Below are 17,597 nucleotides of genomic sequence, written 5' to 3' on the forward strand. Positions count from 1 at the left end.
CATTGTAGTTGCGCAATCAGTCCATTGTCCTGAGCGGTGGGGAAATACTATTATTACTATTGCCTAACTTGCAGCAGGCGTGTGACTTGCAGATCAGGCACACATAAACACATGCTGCCCGGATTGAAAAAAGGGATGAGATAGTTTTATGGCATGTGCTTACACAACAGTTATAAGAATGCTGTGAGAAGGTACAATGACAGCTGCTGCTGCCACTGCTGCACAATAATGCACATGCTTGCGGACTATGCACCCTACAACTACCTAAGAACGTCAAGAGATGGCTCGGTAAGATCTGGGCGCCTATCATGGTTCAATGCGGTAAGAAAGTGAGTGTCCTACATAGTCACTAAGTTAGAAACAAGGGAGAGATACAGTAGACGTATCTACACGTGGCGGTAAGTAACTGTTAGCGATCGATGCACACAGGGCTGCATCAATAGTTCAGTACATGGTCAGTGAATGGAAAAACAAACAAACAAACAATATGCGCATTGCGAAATAAAAGACTCTCACCAAAAGTCTCATTGCCACAGGCGCAGGGTATCATAGTGATATAATAATAATAGTAGTAATGTACTAATATGCAAAATACAACAAAAGAATAAAAGAATTATGCTGAATTCATGCTAGTGTGTAACACACAGAGTGATGGGAGCTTTTCTCCGAAATCTTGTTTCATGCAAGCCAAGAGCAAAATATATTTGGGACTTCTTAGCTTTGATAGCAACTTTTATTAATGATAGTGTTGTCATGCGTATTATGGGCAAACACGGAAGCAGTATGGCAATATGTGGCACACAGCAAGGGGCCAGAATTAATAACAGGTTAGCATTGGCTACGCCCGTATCTGGTACTTGCCAGCACGGGTGATGTACTTGACTCCCTTGAACGGCTTGTATTTCTATACCAACAACGTACACAAACAGCATAGAATGCACAGTTGATGAAATCCAATAGCAGAGATAATGCACACATATGGAAAAGAATACACAAGAACCGAGAACAGAAAAATGTGTTTGCCAAGGTTACTTGTAGTCACTTACAACAGGAGATAGGTTCCATTCAGGAAACATATCAAAGGCTGTGCTTGTACATGTATGCAGGCAATTTTGTTTTGATTCGGTCATTTAGGTGATCCATACCGGTACTTGGGCAGCAAGAAATGACAGTGGCTTGGACATGCTGTGTGTGTGTGTGTGTGTGTGTGTGTGTGTGTGTGTGTGTGTGTGTGTGTGTGTGTGTTGGTGCACGGTGTGGGTGGTGATGCTTTGCTAGCAAGGAGCACTAGATGCGCTGAATTTTTCCTTCCTGCTCAACCCACTAATCTCATTAAAATTCTTACACACTGCATTTCCTTGAACACCCGCCGCCCAATGACTAACAGCTGCCCTTGAATAAGTGCCGCCAGTTTCTTTGAACCGGGGGTTTATTGTACACAAGTGCAGAACAGTTCACAAATTGCACGCAGTTTTACAGCTACGGGATAGCGTCCAGTTCCTTCACATGCAGCTGATGCTGCTCTCGCTTCAGACAAAGGACACAAAGGCGATCTTGACAAGGGAACAAATCAAGCACGTCCTGACGGCCTCTCACAAAATAACGAAGAGCACTACGCGCTATTTTATCGACCCCTAAAAAGACAATATTGCCTGAACAAGGTAGACTAAAGGATGAAACGTAAAGCATACATGTACTATTAAAGGAGCGGAAATGCTACAAAACCAGAACTCAGATCAGAGAACTTGTCTAGGAGAACGTGGACGCTAACGCTGTGAAAGGAACAAGTGCTGAAAGCGCCGGAAGAGAAATCAAGCGGCAGAGAACAAGAAACTCCCCTTTTTTGAATCTAGAAAATCTCGCCGTCTAAGTCTTCTTGAAGCCCCCTTCACCTCATCTCCATCACCATGATGGACTGCTGCTGCTGGATCTGCAACTAGTAAAGTCTCAATGTCCTTCACTATACTATCTTCTTTACAGTTCAACACTACAAGAACGAAGGTGCACTAGCCTCTGAGACAACCGAGATTCAACAGTGCGCATGAACATACAGCACGTATAGTGTGACACACCGGGTTTTCAGGGCCGCACATGTTTCGTTAGTTTTGAATACAGGCCGTGGCGCCTGTTCGAGGAAATACGGTAATTGAATTTCTTTGAACCAGTACTGTACTTGGAAGTACGTGTTTGCTTTCTACCTGTACTGTAATTGCACGTGTATATCTCTTCTGTGGGAAGATTGTCTGTTTGTTCCCTTTGTTTGGTTTGCTTGGATGTGTGGCATGCGTGAGCATAATGCATGTCATGTATGATCACTCATACAAAGTAAATATGCCGGTCTATATCTATTAATTCACTTAGTGGTCCAGTATGCAATGCAGCAGAGGTGAGGGCTTTGAGTGGAGGTCTGAAGAAAACAGTGACAACATCCTATACCAAATAGGACAGCCTAGCAACATGTACATGTAGAACCAACCTCTCCATAGAGATCCAAGCGGTTCACCTTCAGCCCGGACACGGCAACAGAGGGTAAGTTGAACTGAACCTGCAAAGCATAGCAATCACATGTCCAAACCAGTCATCAGCCGTGCACACAAACACAGAAAATGAATAAAAACTCCACTCGGGTGATGTCACGTTGTTGTGTGATAGGAACTTAAAAAATTGAAGTAAAGTTTACAATTCGGGTAAAAGTGAGTCGAACTGGCCATCCCGCATTCATAGGAACGACGGGACCACCCTCAAGGATTGAAATGCAGCTCCTGATGCGAGCTTTTTTTCTTAATGAAAACCAAACATGAACATTGGGGATAGTACAAGCGTGATGTAAGGCAGCTCGGACCTATTGGAATGCTCAACACCGGACTGAAATCAACCTAAACCTAGCGCATCTTCTGCCTGACAAACTCTGCAAAGTGGTCGGTTCTGCTACTGACGACACAAAATGTCGAGGAAGAATCTCCTATCAAGTGCGGAATTTTGAATGCTGCTTGAAGCAGAAAGCTCCCCCCCCCCCCCCCCTCTGAATGTGTGTGAATCACATGGAAAAGAGATGGAAAAGAGGTGTCAGCTCTTGACAAAAAAAGAGAGGAAGAACACTAACCGTCGTGGTCGGGTTGCTATCCGGCGCAGCGGAACCTGTCTGCATCGTGGCCTGTACAGTGCAAACATACATATGCAGGCACACATACACATGCACAAAGGCACACAGACACACACACATGCAGGTAAACACACGATAGGAGACACATAGAAGAGACTGAGTGGAGAGAAGAAAGGAGAGATGTTAGCCAGGCCCAAGGTCACCAAACCCCTACCAATGCTATCACCCACAGCACATACTCTGACTGGCTGCACTGAACTTTGGAATGAGTGGAGATGTGCGAGTATGACGAAGCACCACGGGGGAAACACAGGATTGAGTGCCATAGAAAAATGTACGTCATTGATTGGTGCATCTACACCGACGTAGTCATGGCACTGTGTTTCATTCCAGATGTAAGGTAACTACTTGGACAAAATAAGCACGGTCCCTCTAGTGCGAAATTACATCGATGTTACTGGAGCCAGTTCAGACATACATCGATGGGGTCCCAAAGGTAAAAACTGTAAACAGAAGTAGAGCAGCATTAATTGAGATAGATAAATAGATAGAGCATTAGTAATATCGACAGACATACCGATCCGGATAAGGTAGCCACTGGGCGATGCAGCTGAATCTTGCCCACTTCCCACCGCAGAACTTTGCTGACTGGATCGTACGTGTGGGGTCCGCCTGCACCAGCCAAGTGCATGCTCAGACTTTGTACAGCTTTGGGCATTATCACCTCAACGACAACATCCTCCACCTAGACAACAGCAGCAGCAAGACAGGAATAGCAACATTAACGCTGCAGCAGATCAAGTATCCTAGGTAAGCCCGGGGAACATGCTCTCTCACACACTGCACACACCAACTAAGTTTGAAGGCAACACGGCAGTTTATCCTCTCTGTTATCCTGCCTGACTTATTATACTGCTGCTCTTGCTTTGCAATGAAGCTATCCGCCAAGGACCGACAGCGACTCTCGTCCGTTTATCGTCGTTCTGTACGCGCTGCTTGTGACTCGAAACTACAAGATGACGTCATGACGCTGTTAGCTAGATTGTCGATTGATCCGTTTGAACATTACCTTATTCGTAGCATTGCTAAATTTATCCATGTTAATCATGTCGTTTTCCCTCTCCCAAATCTGACGGACCTTTTCCCTCAAGTTTCAACCGGCCCTAGGACAACAAGAAGCTCTTTTAATGCTGCTATTGCAATATCTAAATTCCGGACGACTGACGGTGTCAATTCCTTTTCAAATCGTGCTGCACTGTTCTTTAATTCTTTGCCTGTGGAGTGGCGCACCCAGCACCGCACTACATTTGCTAAGCACCTTCAGACCATGCTAAAAGACGCAGCGTCTTTTCAGAAGTACAGTCGTCCCTCTCTAATCCGGCACTTGTTTATCCGGAACCCTTGCCAACCGGCGCACTTTCTGACGAAACCGATTTTTTTCGTTCAATTCCTACATCTTAATCCGGCACTTGAATTCCGCCTCCGGCAGTGACTTTTTGAAACGAATCGCTCAAACTGCACGTAGTTTGATTTCATAATCCGGCAGTCATAAATCGCGTACCGTACAGGTGCACTCCTTGCCAGGCCAGGCTAGGCCAGTCTGGTCAATGTTGTCCAGGAGACAACGGCAGTCAACCAACCATACTTTCTTATTTTAGCAAGGAGTAGTGTCCTGCCAATTTTCAGGTGTGTGTGTGTGTGCGTGTGTGTGCTCTTGTACATGTGAACATGTTCTCTGTTTTACTTTATCACTGTGTATATTCCCGGAGAACAATTGAGAATATAAAGCCGTGCACCAAATACTTGGGTCGACACGGAAAAACCCTGCGTTTTGACGTACATATGATACATGCATGCAATTGGGTAGGGCCGTGTCAGAGGGCAGGATTTCTTAATCCAGCACCCTCGTTAATCCAGCAGAAAACGCCGTAGCAAAAGGTGCCGGATTAGAGAGGGACGACTGTATTTTGATCTTCTTTTCAGCAAACGCCCTCATTGATCTGCACCGCCTGTATTGTATAACTGTGTTTACTGCGTTCCTAGTTTAAATTCGTTTTTAAAAACATCTCTTTAATTCTTGCCTTATCCCATTATGACCATGCTTAAAGACGCAGCGGCAGCGTCTTTTCAGAAGTATTTTGATCTTCTTTTCAGCAAACGGCCTCATTGATCTGCATCGCTTGTATTGTATACCTGTGTTTACTGCTTACTGCTGCTTTATTGTTCCAAGTATCAGTTTAGTTTAGTTTAAATATCTCTTATTATTATTTTTTCTGACCCCACACCCCTCTACTCTGTTATCGGCCCTCTTAAGAGTTGTGTTCATCACTGTTGAGGCTTCCGATGGAAAATAAAAGAATACTACTACTACTACTACTACATTATGTAGCCCCCCACTCTCAACGTCACACACTATACACTGAACACATGCCATTGACATGGTATGATGCTGCGGACAACAAGCGAGGATTAGAGTAGCAAGTACTATTGGACAGCATGCAGCGATGCATGCAGCGATGCATACAGATAGTCCAATCATCATCAGCAGCAAAGCAATTTCACTAGGAGATTCAGTGTTCTTTTGAGCATTCAATAAAGTAATGAGAAGCCACACTGAAACAGTTTCCTAGGAGACCAAAATACAATCACACCGAGGAACAGAACTACTAGTAATTCCCATCAAAAATCCAAGGAAAACACCTCGTACTGCTGACTATAAACACATTTACATTGGAAATTACTTCAAATTAGATATTGCACTGGATGTTTTTTTCTCTACCTGTATCCACCTGAAGAGAAGGCAATGAAAATACTTGTGGAAACGTGGCTTGTGGAGAGCCTGAAGTTTAACAGTTCTGTTCAGACACTGAAACAAGAGTAGCTTTACTTGGGAAAAGAAAATAATTATGTTGTGAATGTTGACAACCCTTACCACATGGCCCATTGTTTGCTTGGGACCGACGGTCAGTTCAATTCGTCCACTCTGTCCCTGAACACCATCAGCACACAACAAACAACAGAATAGTGAGAACATGATCATGATTACAGCACCATGCACACACACACACGCACACACACACATCACTTACAACCAAGTGGAAAGCACTGAGAGAACAGCGCACTAGCCAGGGCATGGGCAGAGAAGAAATTAATCTTCACAGATCAAAAGGTACCGAAAAAGTCACTAGTCTTTTGGGGGGAGTGTGGAGATGGGAAGAGAATGTACATGTATAACGAAGAGATAAAAAAAGTCACATTTGATCCGCCACTAAACGCGATCCAAGGAAATTACTTAGACACCAGACGTTCACCGTATGTCTGGTGTCTGCACCTTAAGATCCATGGCGGTATATTCGAAACAACGCTGTTTTCCTAGCTATTTTCATGCAAAATGACCCACTTGCTACATCATAGCCTAAACGTCAAAGTACACAGGGCATTTTCAATCTAAATCCGCTCTTTGCCGTTTGTGCCGAGCTGAAAGCTTTGTTAGTATACACACTTTTATAATACATACCGCTTCATTGAAGAAAGTAAAAAACCACATTTTGAACGTATGTCATTTACAAAACCATGGCTTTATAACTGAGACTGGCTTTTTACGGAGTATACCGAGCGCGGATAAACGGCCACAGAGCTAAATTGTGTGAAGTTTGGAATGCATACCTGCAAATGGTTGGCCGCAGAAAGAAAAGAAGAAAATCCCTGACCCACTGACCCTATTGCAGCCGATCGAAGTGACAGAAAACAACGAATTAATTTTATGTGGCTCTACCCCGTCACTATATCAATTCTCTGCTTGATACGAAGAGATTACATGTCGTCAAAGCCTGCCGACATCGGCAGTGATCAAGCTCATTAGAAACACGTCTTACCTCTTTAAATGAGAAGGATGGCTTGACGTAGATGGGTAGTGCAACAATACTGTTCACGTTAACACATTCGAAAACAAACGTGAAAAGAAAACGTGTTTAGCATGTGTTAGTCAGACTGTCCTTTCCTGATCTGTAGGATCGCCGCCGCCACCATCACAATCAAGTTTCATTTCACATGTGCACAGTATACATGTACCGCTACCAGGACATGCTGGCGGCACACAAAACTGACTTACACACGTATCAAAAAGGAAATTCACTAGTTGGAAGGATATGAAAAGGGAAAAACGTAACACGTAACAAATACTTCTTCAGCCGCAGAGCATGCAGTCTTTGGGGGGTACTGAGTCGAATCACATTGGTCTGAGTCAACGAATATTCGTTAAGTCACATTCGTTCGGTTTGTTACATTCGAATATTCGTTAAGTCACATTCGAGTATTCGTTACGTCACTTCGAATGCAGTGCCTGTACATACATGCACGCCGAACACGGTACAGTGCAGTGCGTACAGCCTGCCTGTGACTTTGTACTGCATGCATCCACATGTATGTCCTTACTGGACTGCCAATGGTGCACATAACATTTATGAACTTCGAAGTAGCCTTATGTGGCAGTATAATTTACGTGGCACTGCCGTTTGTCATACCTAATAATATAATATTAGTATTGACAATATCCATCAAATGACTGAGAGGAGGGCATGTGATGTCATCTGTGTTACCAAAAGAATATTCGTTCGTTAAGCTGAAGAATATTCGACTAGTAGGTTTTGACATTCGTTCACCACTAGTCTGAGAGTCTTGTAACACACCATGCCCCGATAGAATCATAAACACGCTTCAAATCTGGTCACGATGAGCAGAGCATCCCAGCATCCTCGGACCAACATCATAATTTTACCCAGTGCCCAGATGACTGGCTGTACAGAAATTTGCACTTGCCCTTAGACAACAGAATACCCCTAACAGTACTACTTACTTCTGAGCTGTGATATGGTATGACATCAAACGGAAATTTCCATCCGGCGGGACAAACGATAAGACACGTTCAGCCTGAGCAAAAGCACAGTCAGGAAAGCCATACTTATAATGCATACTGTAAAACGACAAACTTTCGCGGCGGCTAAATTTAGCGTTTTGGCAAACTGGACCAGTTAGCGGCGATTAATTTTAGCGATTTTACCTTCCACCGAAAATCAAAGAATTTTATTTTACGAAGCCTCGGAGTGCTGGGCGCAGAGTGCATGAAGAATGAGAGAAGAAATCAAAGAATGAAAGAAGGAATCAAGGGCCACTGAGCCACTGCGATACTCATCGCGATAAAATTCAGAAGACTTCTTCGAGCAGTACAACACTGAAATCTACGCAACAGCAAGCTGGCCAAACGCTCCAAGAAGTTCAACAACACTCTCCACAACACTGAGACATTCTCCAGTCGATCGTTTTATTCTCCTCTGGTTAAAGTCGCCGTACTCCAACGACAACTAATGTTTGTTACTTGCAAGACTGGTGTTCGTACGTAACCCGTCGTTGCAACAGCTGCGCGCTTTGGTTGGACATAGCCGGCCGTGCAAGCATCGATCAGCGCTGTGAATGTACTACAGCCAGTGCAGTGAGTGATGCATGCGCATGTACTGTACTACAGATCTGCTGCAAAACGATCGATCATTTACATCGACGCATCGCGTAGTAAGTAATACTAATAGTACAAATTTCATATTCGCGTGTCAAAATTTCGCGATTCGACCCTGCTCGCGAAAGTCGCGAAAGATAATCGCTCGCGAAAGTTTGTTGTTTTACAGTATACATTATCCGATATCGTACTAGGAAAATGTAAAAGAAGACGTTTTCACTTTTCGTATATTTCATTAATGTTGCATGGACGCTCTCATGTGTGCTACACATGTCAAGCGTATATCAGAATATGATATTATGTTCATACACTTTCTGGGGAGAGGGGATATGAAAGGCTGTGGTTGGTGTACTTCCAGGAAGTGGCGACAATAATGCACGCTGTCACACCGCTGTTCATGAACCAACATACCTCCCAGCGTCGGAATCGTACACATGGGTGGAAGCTAACATCATCAAGGATCCTAGGATTGACGAATGATAAGGTCAAGTCGGGCATACCAGACAGCTTGCAGCAGACTTCAACCTGTACACGGGAAGAGCATGACAGCAAAGCTAAATACAGTCGTGTCCAAGTCTTTAAATGCCTGCTTCAAACCACGTAATTCAAAGTGTGAAGGGCCTTCTTAACTGGTATCTTCCATTCATAAAAGAGAGAGAGGGAGGGAGGGAGAGAGAGAGAGAGAGAGAGAGAGAGAGAGAGAGAGAGAGAGAGAGAGAGAGAGAGAGAGAGAGAGAGCGAGAGAGACAGACAGACCGTAGCAAAATGCCTGATTTGGAGATGCCTCAGAGAGCTATGGACCCAGTCATAAGCGCCCAATGCTCTCAAATACTGTCTAAGTGAATAGAAGAGTGATCACCAATAAAGCCTCACCGATCCTTGAATTTCAGCGAAGATAGTTGTTCCTGTCTTGTCGACAATGCAATGCACCTCTTCGATTAAGTCAAAGTACACCTATACAGTAATAACAAGCAACGGAAATAACATATGCATGTCTTGGCAAACCGGTCATTGCTAATGGTTTCAAAGAACACCGCCCGAAGAGCGCAGCGTGCATTGCGTCTTCAATAAAATAAAATAACCTTTACTACTTACTCTCTACACCACAATCATACCAAGCACGCACACTCGCGCACACACACACACACACGCATGCGCTTGGATCATAACTGGCTGATAGAGTTGATATTGATGAAGTACGAGACAAGCCGTAGCCTCCGTTTCTTGCGCCGGCTCCTGATGAAATTATGATGTTCAGACGGGCATGTCAAGAGTTCCACAGAAAGCACCCAGCGCTCACTCAAGATACTGGAAATCCACACTTCTAACGTTACGATACAGTAATTGGAGCTCTGCACGAACAAAATTAATGATGACCAAGTAAACAGGACCATTTACCATCTACTTCTATTCGTGGAATCTATTCTTCTTTATCAAGTAAACAAAACTGAGCATACTTCAAAGGAAGATCAAGGGAGGAACGCATCCGCATGTAATATAAACAAGACAGCTGCTGGCTTTGCAACTTACCTCATTGTTCGCATACTTGACACCCACTCGTCTCCACGGTACATTACTCAGCTGCCCAGTGGGCAGGGTTGAAGACACATGAGAACCTCCTGTCACTGAGTCCACAGCAGAACGGAGCATGCTTGGCGGACGAATCATTTCCTTCAGAACGTTGAGCTCAGTTGCCAATGGGAATCCATTATCAAGCATCTCCTCCAGCAGCTACCAGGCAAAAAGCAATAAGCAAGATACAGCAAGATACAGCACACCTCTGTAGGCAGCATCCAGGACACAAACCTAAACAAGAGAGCTTGAAAACTCAGGGCCCTCGCTATGCTTTGTTTTTACCGAGGTCATCAGGCATGTTATTCGAACTGCTAGAAACGCCTTTGCAATACAAAAGCAAGTACAGTTGCACAGTAAAGTACCGTTGACCACCCCCCCCCCCCATGCCGTGTCGCTTCCCAGCTGGTTTTTCAGCAGGGGGCGGGACTTAGATGAAGTCGGTCAAGTGCAGTACGATGTATAACGACGCAGAAGATCAGGCTTGGCATGTTGGACTGTGCACATTTTCATCCTCAGGGATGAATTTACTGTCATATTTTTGCATAGCAGTTTCTGCTATACAAAATCACAATTGTGTAGCAGCCTTTGATTTTGATTAGCATTTTTTCTTTGAAGGTTGGGTGTTTACCAGATTGTCCTTCTTGAGAGTGATGCCTGAAAGCCCATTTTGTCTGCGAGTCACGGTGACTTTTGAGTAGCAGTAGATCGATTTTGCATCGCAAACTGCGATGCGATACAGGATAAATTCATCCCTGATCCTGCCCTGGCACGTATTGTGTACAGCAGTGCATGCGCCCGTTCAACACCGTATTTCAATGCATACACTGAAGTCGCTTCACAGGCAAAAATTCTACAGGGGGCGGAAATAAGATAGGGGGCGGATCAACGGTACTTTACGGTACATGTACCCGATAATTGTATTGACGTTTCTTAGTAGTTCGAATAAAACGCATGGTGACCTAGGTAAAAACAAAGCAGAGCGAGGGCTCTGAGCTTTCAACCTCTCTTGTTTCACGCTATGGCCCTAGCTTTTTTTCCCCCAAAAAAACATAACTTCTTCCACACCTGCATAGTTTTTGGTTTATCTGACCGATTTTGGGCTTGTTGGAAAGCTGCTGCTGGACAGAATGAAATCCAGCTCACCAAGAGCCTAGAGGGCACGCTTCGTTTCCACTATAAATGATACAAGGGGGCATAGCGTTTCCATAGCACATGCAGTGCTATCCGATAGGGTGGAACCTGTGTTAGCTGAAGAAAATTACCCGGACCTGACACCTGAAGAAAAGGCTGTCCGACACAGCTCTAGTCGAGACTGTGTGAGCTAATTCGGAGCACGAAGGTCCTTAGAAAACAAAATCAAGCGAGGGAACAAGATAAAAGGATCATGGCAACATCCAGGCACAAACAACGTCATCTCAACCTATCCTTACACAAATGAAATGTGTGCTTTCTTTACCTCATATACAATCACAAAGTTGTCCTTGATTTCCAACTCGTTGCAGCCACCAAAGTACTCCTTGAAAGTGTCCATTATCCGGTGAAGGAATTCAATGACGAACAAAGGAGGAACTGTGAACAACAACAACAAAATGCAACCCGCAAGGTAAGAAGTGGGAGAGAACGATAGAAAGAACACACAGATATATCCAGATAGATAGATAGGTAGGTAGGTAGGTAGGTAGAGAGAGAGAGAGAGAGAGAGAGAGAGAGAGAGAGAGAGAGAGAGAGAGAGAGAGAGAGAGAGAGAGAGAGAGAGAGAGAGAGAGAGAGAGAGAGAGAGAGAGAGAGAGAGAGAGGTGTCAGAACTTGACACAAGTGACCGCTCTCTGGTTCAACCAGCAAGAGCGAATGCTTACGGCACATTTAGTACAAAACTTTCAAACAAAATTCAGCCAGGCAAGTTAGGCTGCCAGCGCTTGCATGCAAGCTACTCTATATGTAATTCTAGGTGCATACAAATATCTGTGTCGGGAACCTGGTGGGTTTCAAGTGTAACTTAGAATTAGGTGATTGGTATTCCGTTTACATACATTGCATACTCAAGTACCATTTAGCGTAATCAAAATTTAGGTACCAGGTTCTCTAACGAAAGTACCGAAATTAAAGTTACACCGAAAATAACGCATTTATACAGTATTGCTATTTCACACGTCACTGAACCTAGGTCGCGGTTAAACACACCAGGATGGCAGGTAGTGTCTATGTACAATTCAGGGTTGCTGGTTGCTTACAGCAGATCGTCGCTCTGGACAGATCAGATTGTATGTGAAACTGTAAGTGCATGAAAACAACAATAATAATTATCGGTGATAGTAGATGGTCACGAACAGCGGAGGTAGCTAACGGCAGATTTACTGCACATTGTCTTGCAAGATCAACAGACAAATTTGGTTTTCATCGTAAGACACGACAACCATTCGTCTGCTAGTCCAAAAGCAGTAACGTCAGCCAATGCCCTACCTTCTTGACTAATAGCCGCAACAAAGAAAACACGGTTCTTGTAGACACTAATCAAGTAGAAATGTGGAGTGGAGATGACGGGTGGCACGTCTTCCGGAGCAGCTGCCTGCAACAAAATTGGGCAAGAAGATTCAACACGAAACACAAGCTGGATGGATCTACAATGTTGCAAACCTGCCCCCATAGCATAATGGCAAGAGTACATAACACGGAAGAGTGTGCAACTCCAGCCATGGGGTCTGCGACGGCTGAACTTCACATCACATGAAAAACCCGTGTACATTATTTGCACCCTGTGACTGATAGATACAGGGTTGCACACAAACCGGCTTTGGGTTCACACTACCACCGGTATACTAGGTCTCTGGTGGTCACTTTGCACTACTTGTCAGCGCAACCTGATGAACTATGCCCGGTGACGTTCTGCCGTCGCACCACTGGCAAGAGGTTGTTCAGGCAGTTGTACACTCTTGCGGGTTATGTACTCTTGATAATAGTAACGCTATCACATTCCTACCTAATAACCTCGTTCCTCTAGTATTCTCTAGCCCTTTGCGCGCGGATGACGTGTTTACACGCGCATCAAACCCTACCTGATTCTCTGATGACGTGTTTACACGCGCATCAAACCCTACCTGATTCTCTGATGACGTGTTTACACGCGCATCAAACCCTACCTGATTCTCTGATGACGTGTTTACACGCGCATCAAACCCTACCTGATTCTCTGATGACGTGTTTACACGCGCATCAAACCCTACCTGATTCTCTGATGACGTGTTTACACGCGCATCAAACCCTACCCGATTCTCTGATGACGTGTTTAGCACTGTTTACACACGCTTCGGTTTACATCGTGTATCGCGGTGAATACTGTAAAAGCCATATATATATAACGAGTTAGTGAGGAGCAATCTGTCGTTAAAATAGAAATCGTTATACAGAAATCGATACATATACTGTCCTATTGAGCATGGAGACTGAGTGAGAATCGTTACCTTTGGTACACGGAAACCAATCAATTTTGGGAAATCGTTATATATGCGCCTCGTTAGAATAATGGCTTTTACAGTAGATAAGTGTACAAAATTTCATTACTCTGTGAAAGAGCATCCAAATCTCCACAAACGACACGCCGTAGGAAAGGTCTTGAACTCAGCTTTCCAGAGATACAAAGCTCATCGCAATAGGATGAAGATTGATTTCGCGGCGACAAAATGAACGCGGGAATCACGGCCTACAGCTACACCGATAGTGTTTTTTTGGTTTGTGACTTCGCAGTTTTTGGAGCATGCCAGGGGATTTCCCTTTCGACCAGCGCATGCGTTATGGACATCAAATGAAGCGCATGGATCTCAGCTTTGCAGAGCAGTTTGAATCGTGAAAATTGGTTGAATTTGAGCAAGGAGCTGAAAAAGAAGGTGTGGCAGAGTTGTTGTTTCGTTCCAAGGCACGGTGGGCCAGATTGGAGAGGTTGTGGACGTGGCCCTGGTGGGTTTATGGAGCTGAGAGCTTCCAGGATAGATTCGCTTGGTCCTGACCTTTCCAACAAGCCCAGGATGAATCGTTTGGTTAAATTCAATCCTGGTGAACTAGAATGAGAATAAATATCGTCCGGAGCAGTGCCCCCAAACTCCACCAGGAGAATTCGTGCGCTAGAGTGCCAGTTTATTGGGGAAAACAGGCCAGCATGGAAAGGGTTGAATTTCTAATCATGGCACAGCAGGTTAACCTGATTAACCCTTTGAGGCCCATAGTACGGATATATCCGTACCAGTGTACAGTGCATACTTTTCAAAGCGCAACCTGGCGTAACTCGGCTGTCCCTTGACCAAATCGGACAATCGAAAGGGCTATCGACATTAGAATTGTCTCAGCTATCGGCTCGAAAAAACCCGAAAGCGATCCGAGTTCGGAGAGCGGAGATACAAGACTCGAACTAAATTCGCTCAGCAGAGTCAACTTGAGCGCGTGCATTTCGAACTCGTTTTTAGGGGTTTCCCCTCACTCGCGGCCCACGCAGCTACAGATAGTTCACGTCATCGGAAAGGCATGTTTCTCAGCTCTCCAGTAAACAAATTTGGAGCGATCTGCGATGCAATTTGTTGAAATGGCAGAGAATTTGAGTTGGGCGCTCGCAATGCTGGCTTTGGAGCGCCGTATCGTGCTGCGGCGCTGGTTCTGTGGATCGAGTGATGTATTGCTGGCTATCGCTGTGTTCCTCTGGCCAAGAGCTTTCCAGAAAGCCTAAGATCACCAAAATCGGCCAAAGGACACCAAAGTTACGACCAGATAAGTACCTGGGCTCGCGTATGCAGTGCATTTCTTGAAATAACTAGCAGCACCCCCGGCCAGCGTTGCCTGGCCGAATGTGGCATGCGGGTGAAGCAAGTACATGAACAGCACACGTGCTCAGCACGTGGTGGTGGCCAGACCGCTGAAGTCCTGGTGAGGGAGGTTCTTCATGGTTGGAAGGAGAAGGAGGGACGTCTGTTACGCCTTCGGGAGGCTGGTCAGGGTTGTCCATCACCTGGTGCCGGATGAAGCGGCTCAAAAAATTCATAAACTTACGAACAAAAGTGCGATGCGCTCTTCAATGCAGATCAGATGCAGAGTGCAGTCAGTGCAGATCTTTTGTATCCTTTTGTTGCAGATGTTTCTATTTGCAGAGAACGGTTCACGTGGTCCACAGCGCTTGTGCGGCTGCTAGTGCTACCTATGGCCTAGGCTAGGTGGCTACATGATTCGCACGCTTCGCGTGCTCAGTGCTTCTGCGCGTGGCTGCTACTGCTACTCGTACTGATCGTGTCTGCTATAAGCGCTACCACCTACACTGTTCGCACGCTTCGCGTGCTCAGCACGTGGTGGTGGCTACACGATTCGAACGCTTCGCGTGCTCAGTGCCTCTGTGGCTGCTTCCGCTAGCTACACGATTCGCACGCTTCGCGTGCTCAGTGCTTCTGCGGCCGCTAGCTACACTGTGCTACACTGTTCGCACGCTTCGCGTGCTCAGGGCAGCGCTGCTCCGCAGCGCTTCAGCGTGACACAAAAACACACGTCACAGGTGCCTCTTCTTTATAAGGAGCGTGACACACACACACACACACACACACACACACACACACACACACACACACACACACACACACACACACACGTCACAGGTGCCTCTTCTTTATAAGTAAAGATTGTGGGCCCTAAAGGGTTAAAAAGTGTGTTCATTCACAGTATACTGGGCTCATGGAATCAAGAACAATGAGAACACTGAGCCCAAAAACTCCCAGTCTGGAGAATGAACAACATTGGAGGCAGAAGCCAAGAAAGTCACGCAAAATCCAACGCATACTGAAAGTGAGAGTACGCTCGGATTTTGGCGGGAACGAGATAGCCTTGAGTTGCAGAGCGAGAGGTCAAGTGTATCCCCCCTCCCCGTTTCAGCCACACAAATCACGACAGTTGACATTACACATGCATGAGACCTCTAACATAATGGTTGGCCTGTGTGTGTGTGTGTGTGTGTGTGTGTGTGTGTGTGTGTGTGTGTGTGTGTGTGTGTGTGGTGTGTGTCCTTTCGCTATCATTGCCTACGGCAATGGGAAAGCTCAAAGGTGAGTGCGAGAATGCAAGCGTGTGTTTGCATGCGCATACGTACGTGTACTAACTGTTAGCATTTGGTCATTTCTTGGCATCTTGTGAAATATGTAAACCCGGTGTGGCCATTGGTTCCCAAAGATAAATCCAGGAGATGTTGAATGAATAAATAAAAAGAAATCAAATCCAGTCAGCTTGATTGCCACTTTTAAATGTGCAATGAAGGCAGTACGCCGCGCATATCAAACAGGGGAGGGGTCGTGGACTCTTGCTTGCAGCTGTACGCGTATCTGTCCCATTACTCAAGTACATGGATTATTTTCAAACTATTTTTAAAAATTATTTAAAACTAGGGGTGAAACGGTTCGGGTAAGGAACCAGTTTTGGAACCGCCAGCTGAAAAGAATCGGGTACCCGTTCCGTCAAATTTCGAACCGAGACTCGAAAAATCTCGTTCTTGTACAAATACATGTACACGTCGTCTACTCAAGATTTTAAATGTCTTACCTAACGATCCCCACTCTTCCAAAGAGTTTTCTGGTCATTATCTTCTTCGCACTTGGACTCTCCGATGTCTCATTCTTGCTCGTAAAAATGGTTTTTTTCTAAAAAAAATTGTCGCGAATGCATTTTGTCGGTCTGGAGAAAAGAGTGCATGGAACCGATACCCGAACCGTGGGAAACAATGCTGGCATTCGGGTACCCGAACATGAAAAACATGGAACCGTTTCACCCCTATTTAAAACCTGTTAGCTTTCGAAATTGCCTATCAGCGGTATTTTCCAATAAAAATGTGAATCAGACCAAAACAAACTAGTAGTTCACAAGCTAATAGGTACTAGTTACAATGTCAAACTTAATGATTGCACCTAGGAAGTTGCCACGAACGAAATTCCGGAGAATCCATTACATGTATCATAACTTCTGCACAATTTTCAAACACAACTACGAGTATGCATAGGACTTTCTACGCAAGTCTCCGACACTCACCTTGTTTTGGGCCTCAAAGAAGTAGTCGCACACATTTCGGCTGACTACACTCTTCCAGTGTTTTTCCATAAACACATCCCTACACCAAACAGCAACGGGACATGTGTACATCGGATCTCAAGCAGTCAAAGTACAATTCGACAGGATACAGGTATTTCTCACCCAGTCTCGTTAATCATAAAAAGACTATCTATCATCTTGACGGCGGTGCTGGGGCATTACTCAGCGTTCTACCAGCCAAAATGCGGCAGAGCACAGGACAACCAGAGCGTGGTCCAAACGAAATTCTCCTTCTGTAAGTTCTGAGTCTCTTCAAAGTAGTTGGCCTCCTTTCTCACACATGATGAGCATGATAAGAGTAAAAAATAA

At 45.1% G+C, this 17,597-nt stretch overlaps 1 protein-coding gene across 1 annotated transcript; it reads right to left on the reverse strand.

Moving 5' to 3' along the window:
- Positions 1–123: 123 nt before the first annotated feature.
- On the reverse strand, positions 124–17,588 carry LOC135820935 (AP-3 complex subunit mu-1-like). The gene is made up of 14 exons (XM_065333998.1): positions 17,391–17,588; positions 17,229–17,307; positions 12,648–12,753; positions 11,644–11,756; positions 10,143–10,343; positions 9,486–9,566; positions 9,024–9,137; positions 7,959–8,032; positions 6,979–7,027; positions 6,036–6,092; positions 3,681–3,848; positions 3,104–3,154; positions 2,477–2,545; positions 124–904 (listed from the first exon to the last, which is right to left on the reverse strand). Exons 1-14 carry the CDS (start codon positions 17,423–17,425, stop codon positions 839–841), a joined length of 1,263 nt encoding a protein of 420 aa, XP_065190070.1. The 5' UTR covers positions 17,426–17,588; the 3' UTR covers positions 124–838.
- Between the last annotated feature and the right edge of the window lie 9 nt (positions 17,589–17,597).

The sequence above is a fragment of the Sycon ciliatum genome, chromosome 1 (assembly GCF_964019385.1).
Source record: "Sycon ciliatum chromosome 1, ocSycCili1.1, whole genome shotgun sequence".
NCBI classification, from domain to species: domain Eukaryota; kingdom Metazoa; phylum Porifera; class Calcarea; order Leucosolenida; family Sycettidae; genus Sycon; species Sycon ciliatum.

What these genes read in the sequence shown, in the direction of transcription:
- LOC135820935 (XM_065333998.1), bottom strand. Translation starts at nt 17,425, where the DNA reads ATGATAGATAGTCTTTTTATGATTAACGAGACTGG. An exon ending in TCTTTGAGGCCCAAAACAAG is followed by an intron (nt 12,754 to 17,228) that starts GTGAGTGTCGGA and finishes ATTTTGTTGCAG; the next exon opens with GCAGCTGCTCCGGAAGACGT. An exon ending in TACCATATCACAGCTCAGAA is followed by an intron (nt 7,028 to 7,958) that starts GTAAGTAGTACT and finishes TAACGTGAACAG; the next exon opens with TATTGTTGCACTACCCATCT.